The following is an 11,021-nucleotide window of genomic DNA, read 5'->3' as shown; positions in this document are numbered from 1 at the left end:
TTTTCCCCCTTTGTAGTTGCACTCACAGCTGTAATGAACAGAAGCCCAGAACATGTGGATATATTGACATTAAGAACATGCTGACTTTCTCAGACTTTTGTAATTATTTTCTTTTTATTAGGTTTGTTTACATTTTTACATTTCGTCAACGGCTTGTTTACATTTATACTTTTTTATGGTACACTACTGAACGGCAAAGTTGCAAGTTTAAGAAAATGTTCTTTAAAATTGTTGAATTTTTTTTGTGGGAAATTAATCGATAAATTAGTCGATAGATAAATAGTCGTTAAAATAGTCTTCTATTTGAATATACTGTAAAATGTAATTTATTCCTGTGATTTCAAAGCTGAATTTTCAGCATCAGTAAAACAATAATATTGTGAAACATTATTACAATTTAAAATAGCTGTTTTCTATGTGAATATATGTTCAAATGTAATATATTAGCTGTATTTTCAGCATCATTACTCCAGTCTTCAGTGTCACGCGATCCTTCAGAAATCATTCTAATATGCTGATTTGCAAAAACTTTTGATTGTTATAATTTCTTCATTTTCAAACATTAAACCATCAAATGTCTATTTTAATGCAAACCTGCAGGAAGCCCTTAAACCTTCTTTTGTTCTCATAATTCGTTTGTGAAATGTTTCCAAATTAAAGCAACTCAAACTCAGATGCAGATGGACTTCATGAGGATCACTGACAGTGAATCACGAGGCTCTGAGAAACACCGCTGCTCACGTGTAAATGAACACAGTGCCGCGCTTCACTCTGAAACCTTTGAGATTTGAAGAATTCTTCATTTGATAATTGCACTAAAAAGAAAGCGTCCTAAAATTCAACAGAAACAGGAGGCAGCTTTAACGTGTCACTCACGTGGAGGTGATCGTCCGAAATCTCTCCTGTCCCGCTGTATCCCAAATCTGCAGCTTGACTTTCTCCCCGTTGATCTCCACCGTGCGAATCTTGAAGTCCACACCGATCGTAGTGATGTAGCTGCCTGCAACAACACACACAAATCAGCGTAAAAAAATCACAAAACACTCCTGGAAATAAGCCGTAATGGAGAGGGCAACTACAAGCCTGCTGATTTTATTACCATAAGTCATAAATTTGCTAGTATTACTGTAAGCTTTATTACATTAACCAGCAATTACTGTGCAGCTGTTGGCAGGATTGTAGAAGTCAGCATGACCTCCAGCAGCTCAATTCATATACACGAGATACTAGATCTCTGGCTTCTATAACTACGAACCCTTAGTACTTCTTTCACGGTTAATGTTTGTTAAAAGCACATGTGACGTGTTGATCCTACCTGAAAATGTGTTATCAGCAAATCTCAGCAGTAAACTGCTTTTGCCAACACCTGTGGAAAAACAGAACAAAAACATTACAGCTTCACACCGAAGACTATCAGTACAACATTTCAGCATTCAATAAATAGATCCCAGGCTGACATGATAAATACTAAGTTTGTTTATACATCAATTCTGTCACAGAAAATTCAACAAACATGCCAGGCAACGTAACATATTAATATCTTACTTTATTAGACAATAAAAAAGAATTTAAGAACAGACCCAGACTGAATGACTCTAAACTGTTGACAGGCCCATTACATGAGCTAAATCAGAAACAACATCCCTCTCGACCTCATCAAATGTCAGTTATAAGCAGTCAGATTAATCAGTGTCTGTGTTACGTGTAAATCCAGCACAAATAACGCATCTGAAGAGGTTCTGGCTCATGTAAGTGTCGCTCTAAGCGAGCCGAGGCCTGTTCCCCGTTTGTTAAAAGCACATGTGACGTGTTGATCCTACCTGAAAATGTGTTATCAGCAAATCTCAGCAGTAAACTGCTTTTGCCAACACCTGTGGAAAAACAGAACAAAAACATTACAGCTTCACACCGAAGACATGAAACGACATTCATAAGCTCTGTGGTCATAACTGACTTATTTTGAGCGGTTTGCGGGGTATCGGAGTCTCACACACCCATCTACACTCATAGCGGATCTGACGCGGCTCGCAGCCGCTCACACAAACCCCGCCCACTACAACTCATGATGACTTACTGCGCAGGCGCACAATACACAGCGGTACTGCAGTACAGCCTCCAGCAGGGGGAGCTGAAGTTTATAAACTTTATATTATGATGATAAACCCATACTTATATCACAATAATAATAATAATTTTTATTTATATAGCGCCTTTCCAGGGCTCAAGGACGCTCACTAGATAAACAACACACAAACACAGACATTGATTAATAAAAATAATACAGTACCATTATTTGATCAGTAAAACAGTAATATTGTGAAACATTATTACAATTTAAAATAGCTGTTTTCTGTGTGAATATATGTTAAAATGTAATATATTAGCTGTATTTTCAGCATCATTACTCCAGTCTTCAGTGTCACATGATCTTCAGAAATCATAATAATATGCTGATTTGCTGCTCGAGAAACATTTCAGATTATTATCAATGTTGTAACCATGATGCACAACCATTCAAAAGTTTGAGATTTAAAAAAAAAAGTAATTAGTGCTTATATTCTACAAAGGATGCATTAAATTGACCAAAAGTGACAGTAAGGACTTTTATAAAGTTACAAAATATGTTTTTAAAATAAATGCTGTATTTCTGAATCCTAAAAAAAAAATTCATATCACAATTTGTTTCCACAAAAATATTGTGCAGCACGACTGTTTTCAACATTGATGATGGCTTATGGTAGAGAAATGAACATTCAATTCACGGGCAACAGCTCTGGTGGACATTCCTGAAGTCAGCATGCCAATTGCACGCTCCCTCAAAACTTGCGACATCTGTGGCATTGTGCTGTGTGATAAAACTGCACATTTTAGAGTGGCCTTTTATTGTGACAGACAGATAGATAGACAGACAGACAGATAGATAGATAGACAGACAGACAGACAGAGGATAGATAGATATTTTACATTTTTAAATCATTTACTACTAGTAAACCTTTTTTCATTGGTTGGACAAATCACACTTAATTTGACAAAAACAAAAATCTCTAATTTTTTTGAAAAAATGATTCATATAAATTCATATAAATCAATGCTTCAATTTCATATAATTCTGTGGCATACAACCCAAAAAAACCCCAGAATATTTAAAGATTTTAAGACATAAGACAAATACAAAAGAAATATGCAGTATTCTCAGATTTGCACAACATATCTCAGGATGCTTCATGTCATGTTGTCATGTTGCATAATATAAAACATCAGCTTTCCACTGATCAGCCTCCTCTCTCCTGTGGAAAAAAAAGAGGAAAATAAATGTGAAAAATAAATGAAAACATTTAGTATTTAATCAATTTTGAAAGAATAGTTCACCCTAAAATCCAAAAATCTGTCCAAAACCATTTTGTGGAGTACAAAAGATAATGTTCAACAAGAATCTTCCAAGAACACTTCAGAATGTCAAGGAAAAGTGTAATTAAGCCAAAAATATGTAACCATTTTTGTTCAACTTTCATGTTCATTTTGAATAGCATGCAAGAGAGAGAGATGCATGAAGATTTGAATGAGTAAACATGACAAAACTTTCATTTCACTCATACTTCAGTACTCCGCAGTTCACAAACTAAATCCATTGGAAAGCCAGACGTGTTTCGACACATCTCGTGCAGAACTAAGTATAGCATCAAACCACAGACGGACTCATGCTGCTCAAGAGCAGAAGCTGGACAGATGCTTTCCTGAATCTGAATTCTGGCTGACTGCGCTGTCATGACTCACACCAGCTTAGATTTTCCTTTAGCCACATTTTTAAAAAACACGTGTATTAAAAAAAAAAAAAAAAATTATACTGACTCTAAGCTTTTGAATGGTAGAGTGTATACTACAGAATATATAACAGAAATGTTATATTGTAATGTATATATATAACATTTCTGTCCCCCTCACTTCTGAAATGATGGCTATGCCCCTGGTGAGTATTCTGCTTATATCTATAATCTAGCTAATAAGGCTGCAAGATTTAGCACCGATTTGATCAGCACTTAAACAGAGTGTAGCTTTAAACTCCATTCACCGCAAGTTTTTATGACTCCTAATCATCCGTCATGTGGCTCTGATAGGTGTTTTCTGTGATAGGAACATCTTCACTTGATATAAAGCATTTTAAATACTGTAATACACCTTAATTCTGACAGTTCATTCTTATATTTTCAGTTATTTTATTATCTGTAACCTGAAGCTTGAACTGATTGTTTACATTTAATTTAGCAGTTTTCCAGGGATCCCAAACACAAACATGAAGCTGTTCAGTAAAAAAAGCAAACAAATAAACCAAATGAATCCATCCCAAGTGTTTTGTGTAAGTCCAGATCTCTCTCTGGAAGACCGACTGAAAGGTGGAGCATTTTTGTTTCCATCATGGAAATGTTTCTGAATTCTGGTGAGTTTATATCTCAATATTTTGACTTTCACAATACTTACTTTTTCCCTGAATTCTGAGTTTACATCTTTCAATTCTGTTTTTTTTTTGTTTCCACCACAAAATAAAAAATAAAAAAAGGAAAGTGCGACGTTTTATCTTGCAATTCTGACTACTTTTTCTCAAAATTGCACAGAAACAAAGTCCGAATTGTGAAATAAAATGTCGCAATTATCTTTTTTTTAATTCCGTGGCAGAAACGGGCTTCCATGATTTTCTGTGAGTGTGCGAGACTATACAGGCAAATAACCAGAAGAATAATAAAGTGCAGTAAACAGTAGGGCTGTAACTATATATCGTGTCACAAAACATCACAATGCAAAAATGCAACAATAAGTATCGTGTATAGTTCACCCAAAAAATTAAGTTTAGACAGATTTCATTTAGGATTTTACTCGCATATAAATTATAATTCACATACAAAGAGTGCATCAAATATGGCGAACCCAAAAGCGTCCATGCCCAATTAAAAATAAAACACATTATTTAATAAAATACAATATTTAAATGTATGTGGGTCGAAGACGTTAAGATGTCCGCATCAAAAGAAATTTACAAAAGTGATTTTATGTCCATAGAAAGTAAAGAGTCTACTTTTAAGGTTTCAAATACGTTTTTGGAGAATAAAATGTCAAAATTTGGTTGAAATAATGTTACGTTGTCATTCAGTGTAACACAATATTTTTGTAAAAATTCAAACAACATGCTTATTCTGACATGTACATATTAAAATATATAAAAGAATAAGAGAGCATATTAAATTTTATTGTGTTTTAAATGAGTAAAAAAAAATCTTACTGACAAATGGGCAAAACCTAGGATAGTGGAACATTTTAAAAGTGTAAAATTACAACTATTTAGTATTTGGGGTGAAAGTAATTAGTCTTTTAATATGTCATAAATTGATTTTTGTTGTAAATATGCCTGACAAGAATGTTACACTGAATGATATTTTAGTGGGTGTCTTCTGTAAATCAGGGAAAAATTTATGATATTTATTTTTTGCTCAGAAAAACAAAAACAAAATTGCAATTAAATTAAACGGAAATTTTTTTCAATTTTTCTTGGGAAACAATTTAAAGCAGTATTACACTTATTGTTTTTATGCTTAAACCCTTTTTCGTCTTTGACCCATGTACATAATTCTGTATTTTTAGCTAAGCAGAATCATCAATATTTCTATTCTGGTTAATGAACAGTACTTTGTTAACTGTTTATCAAGTAATAATTAAAAAACTGACCGTATTAACTCTATTGCGAGAGTATCATATTGTGAGACCAGTATCATGTCTCAAACTGTTATATTATTGGAAAATATTTAGTTTCTAATAAGTTACACTATTCTATTTATACTGACAATATTACCAGATGTGTTCTTAATTGATGTAATTATTTTAATTGTATTTATTTATTTATTTTAATTGTATTTTTTAATCTAATTTACTCTATTTTTATTTATTATTTTTTAATCTTTTTTTAAATTAATTTATTTTAATCAATCGTGCGAGAGCGTTTTGTTACACCCCTAGTAAAACGTTTTGCGCTACAAACCAGTGAGTTTATGAATATGATAAATTAAAATAATATGTGACCCTGGACCACAAAACCAGTCATAAGGGTCAATTTTTCGAAATTGAGATGTATGCATCATCTGAAAGCTGAATAAATAAGCTTTCATTGATGTATGGTTTGTTAGGATAGGACAATATTTGAAAATCTGGAATCTGAGGGTGCAAAAAAATCTAAATATTGAGAAAATCATCTTTAAAGTTGTCCAAATGAAGTTCTTAGCAATGCATATTACTAATCAAAAATTAAGTTTTGATATATTTACGGTAGGAGATTTACAAAATATCTTCATGGAACATGATCTTTACTTAATATCCTAATGATTTTTGGCATAAAAGAAAAATCTATAATTTTGACCCATACAATGTATTGTTGGCTATTGCTACAAATATCCCCGTGCAATTTAAGACTGGTTTTGTGCTGCAGGGTCACATATGATAAGAAATACCAGTTAGCAATATCAATCAGTATAACAGACTGTTTTTGTTCAGCTAAAACCACCAGAAGCGACTGACACCGGAAGACTCGTACTCTCACATTACAAATGTCAGGTTCTAGCGCTGAAAGCGAGCTGGATAAAGCTGTGAGGTGTTTGTGGACCTTCATTCTAGAGCAGGGCGCATGAGCGCGGCTCTCTGAACAGCTTACTGCCGATTGGGACGCCGAACAGCAGCGCGTCTTTACCGGCGTTCTGCAGGCAGTACTGCTGTAGATCCGCAGCGGCTTGAGAAACCTGCGTTACAAACACACTCAGATCAAATGGAGAAGGAACTGGCAAGTCGTTTTCCTTCAGAGCTCACAACTGAAATCAAGCGGCAACAACTTGTAACCCATACTCAGTGCAATCTGGGTTGCATCAGCTTTGACTTTGTATAGTTTTCTTCATGGTTTTCGAGGATGAGAGCGATGCACAATCTGCCAATGTCAGAATCAGTCTAGATTCTGATGAATTTGGGCCAAAATACTGTAAACATATGTGACCCTGGAGCACAAAAGCAGTCTTAAGTCGCTGGGGTGTATTTGTAGCAATAGCCAAAAATACATTGTATGGGTCAAAATTATAGATTTTTCTTTTATGCCAAAAATCATTAGGATATTCAGTAAAGATTATGTTCCATGAAGATATTAAGTAAATTTCCTACCGTAAATATATCAAAACTTAATTTTTGATTAGTAATATGCATTGCTAAGAACTTCATTTAAACAACTTTAAAGATGATTTTCTCAATATTTAGATTTTTTTGCACCCTCAGATTCCAGATTTTCAAATAGTTGTATCTCGGCCAAATATTGTGCGATCCTAACAAACCATACATCAATGGAAAGCTATTTATTCAGCTTTCAGATGATGCATACATCTCAATTTTGAAAAATTGACCCTTATGACTGGTTTTGTGCTCCAGGTTCACAAATGACCTTTGACATCAAAAACTAAAGATATAGGAAGTGTTTTCTCCTCCTTTTAAAGGTCGACAAGCCTATTTATTTCACTAACCTAAATCTGCAGGTTAGTTGCATTTTATTATCCGCATTTGCTTTTTCTGCATGCTGCTCGTGATCCGGTCAAGCCACCGTTGTTTCTAGCGCTTTATACAATAAAGATTGTTTCAAAGCAACTGCACAGACATATAGAGGACTCAATGATGCAAACTTCATCAGATATGAGTCAGAATCAAAACTGAATCATTTTTTTTGAGCATGATAAACCTGTTGAAACTCAGAAGTCAGTTATTTCTAAATCTGACTGCTTGTCATATTAAATGTTTCCTCTATTGCACAAAATGGGAAAAAATAAACCAGGCTGTTAACTGGCATCATCGTGACCGCTCTATATAACTTATGTTTTTACAGATCCAGACATTTCAATTGTTGTATTAGTTTTTTTTTTTTTTTTACAATTATTATTAGTTTTAGGGCCCTTAATCGTCTTTGCATTAGATTGATATAGAAATTTTTTTTTTTCAATTTTTACTATTACAATAATTTGATGCCTGATTTCACTGAGCATATATGATTTAATGTCTGTTTTTAATAATAATGACATAAAACAGTAGTATTTCAATTGGAAACAATAAGCTGTGGCATTATCTGACTCCAAAATCAGACTGATAATAATCATTTAAATTAAAGAAACCATAACGCTGATGATTGCTCATTCATATCCAGCTGCTTTGCTGAATATCATATTTTAGGATATTTGTGAGCAGCGTCGCTATATTCTATGAAATTATCACATCCACACATTTCTGCTTGATTTGAATGTTTATGAAACACTTTCTAACAACAATCCATTAATACTAGACACACAAACACCATTAAGAGCAGCAGTGTAGTGATAATGTGCGTTTAATATTATTATTTGTCTCATGTCTGTAGATTGCTGTTAATGAAATAAACTGAACTTTGTTTTGAAATCGAGTCGTGCATGAGTCTAACATCATGTGTATTGAATGAAATATCACTTATTTCTGAGTGTTGAGACTTACTTTGATTCTCTCCACGCTGGCTTCGAGTTTGAGCTGCTCAACAGTCCGTTTCATGGTCGTGAGGCTAGGGTTTGAAGACATGATGATGATTCAGAGTCAAACTCTATCAGGACAGATGGAGGAGCGTGTCTGATGAGAGGGAGATGGTTCATGTGTGAGTGAAGCAGAACGACTGCTGATTTCCAGTGGCTGCGTGGGCGTGGCTGTGGGCGTGGTTATGGGCGGTGATGTGGGCGGGGCATGTGCGCTGTTATCGTGGGCTGGAATCACAGACTATGGCTGGAATCTACATCACATGTATTTACAAAGCAAGTATTGAAAAAAGAAATACATATTTTGCAATAGAAAAATAAAGTATATTTTTGTAAACAAAAATAAGGAATTGCAAAATATAAATAAAACAGTGCAAAAATAAAAGATGCAATTAATTAAGGACTTAAAGACTTTAATCCTTTTTTTCCCCAACATGTTTTATTTTTCTTTTACGATTCATTATTTTTGCTTTTGTTATTTTTGCTCATTACTTAATTTTTCCTTAATATTTTCTTTTGCAAAAATTTATTTTTTTCCCCCCAATACTTTGATAAAACTGCACATTTTAGAGTGGTCCTTTATTGTGGCCAGCCTAAGGCACACCTGTGCAATAATCATGCTGTCTAATCAGCATCTTGATATGCCACACCTGTGAGGTGGATGGATTATCTCGGCAAAGGAGAAGTGCTCACTAACACAGATTTAGACAGATTTGTGAACAATATTTGAGAGAAATAGGCCTTTTGTGTACATAGAAAAAGTCTTAGATCTTTGAGTTCAGCTCATGAAAAATGGGGGCAAAAATAAAAGTGTTGCGTTTATAATTTTGTTCAGTGCATATATATATATACACACATACACACACACACACACACACATACATATATATCAGTGGCGAGGGCAGAACTTTTAAATTGAGTTGACCTGGGTAACATAGGGTGTACCTCAGTGCCCATTTCAAAAATCATTTTACAATTGCCTACATGAGATAAAAATAAGGATGCAAATTTCATGTGATTTTTATGATCGTAACGACTTTGTAAATAGTCACAGAGGAAAAACTGCCCATCATATACAAAGTTGATGAGTGTATGATGCCTAGTGTTTTAAAGTCTGGTCAGATTAAAAAAAAATAGTGTATTCCAGCATGGAATAGATTTCACTTACTGACTTCATAAACAGTTACAAAGGAGAAACTGGGCATACACTAAAAGACTGAGGATCACACACTACCAGACTTGAAGCCATTCCGATCACAACAAACTCTTTCAGAAGTGTGTGCCTTGTTGCAGTTTAATTTAATTTTAATTAAATTGTTGCAGATGCATGACAAATGAAAACCATATGTGGTTCAACATCGGCTGAAAATATCAAACATGTTTGATCTCCTCTGACTGGATGGAATCAAAGTCTGAAGCTAAAAAATCATAACCATCAAACACTACGCGATTTTCTATGAAATCTGTCAACTCAAATCTGCAGACTGGCTCTGACTTTCGGCAACTATTGCATGAACTTCTCCAGACTGTAAATCAGAGTAAAAGTTGTGTAGTGTATCCAGCCTTTAGAGTGACATTGCATGCTGCTTTGAACATCTAAGATCCGATCGCGTTGCGATGATGATGATGCGGTGTTTTCCAGCGTCATTTGTAATCGTTGGGAAGTTCAACCAATAGAAACTGGATCTCAGGTATGATGGATGGGATGATGACTAAAGACCAATGGGACTGTTTTACAGCGGGAGCACGCTTGGATTGGATTGATCGCTTAAATTGACAGCTCTTGCGTTTGCAACAGAATAGAAAAGCAAAACTGGAAGATCAGCGCTCATCCACCAGGATCTTAATACTACTTAGGCTACCTACTTATTTTTTTCTTTTACTTGTTCACACATGCAAGTTGTTTGTACTGTATGTTCATGTATTTAAGCAATTATTGTACAGTATACAGGATTTTTCTTCTTTCCTCATTTGATTGGGCAGGCCAGCCGTCAGTCTGAGTGTATGTAGCCTCGCCACTGAGATATATATATATATGAGCAGAGCATATCACACGGGTAGACGTGAGATATGGCTGTATATCGGAACGGCTGTGATTGGGCCGCAGGTAATCACAGCGTCCTGATATTCAGCCATATCTCACAGCTACGACTGTGATACTGGGCCTCATTTATCAATCTAACGTAGAAATGAGCGCAGATCCGTGTGCACAAATCAACTTACGACAGAGTTCACGTGTGATTCATGAAACATTCGTATGCCGCCAATCTCATCGTACGAATGATCGCACGTTGATAAATGTGGCGGCAGAAAACAATCGTCATTTGAATATCACACCCCTAAAAACACCCCGGTTTAGAAGCCACGCCCCTAGAGTTTACGACACGGAGAAATGAAACCCGGCCAAAAAGAGGAAGTAATCCTAATCTCGTGAAAGAGAAATTGATCTTACTCCAAAAA

The 11,021-nt window shown here is 34.9% G+C and overlaps 1 protein-coding gene across 1 annotated transcript in view; it reads right to left on the bottom strand.

Moving 5' to 3' along the window:
* The window catches only part of LOC107734410 (ras-related protein Rab-35-like), a 7,599-nt gene extending 6,208 nt beyond the window's left edge, over positions 1-1,391 (bottom strand). Inside the window, exons 1-2 of the mRNA XM_016546361.1 lie at positions 1,316-1,391; positions 874-1,000 (exon numbers count right to left, since the gene is read on the bottom strand). Coding sequence (XP_016401847.1) covers positions 874-1,000; positions 1,316-1,391 — 203 coding nt within the window. The remainder of the gene's footprint in view (positions 1-873; positions 1,001-1,315) is intronic.
* Between the last annotated feature and the right edge of the window lie 9,630 nt (positions 1,392-11,021).

The sequence above is a fragment of the Sinocyclocheilus rhinocerous genome, unplaced genomic scaffold (genome assembly GCF_001515625.1).
Source record: "Sinocyclocheilus rhinocerous isolate Xijiao unplaced genomic scaffold, SAMN03320098_v1.1 scaffold1632, whole genome shotgun sequence".
In the NCBI taxonomy this organism is placed as follows: domain Eukaryota; kingdom Metazoa; phylum Chordata; class Actinopteri; order Cypriniformes; family Cyprinidae; genus Sinocyclocheilus; species Sinocyclocheilus rhinocerous.
Note: the sequence above shows the minus strand (reverse complement) of the source record. Positions and strands in the feature narration are given on the sequence as shown.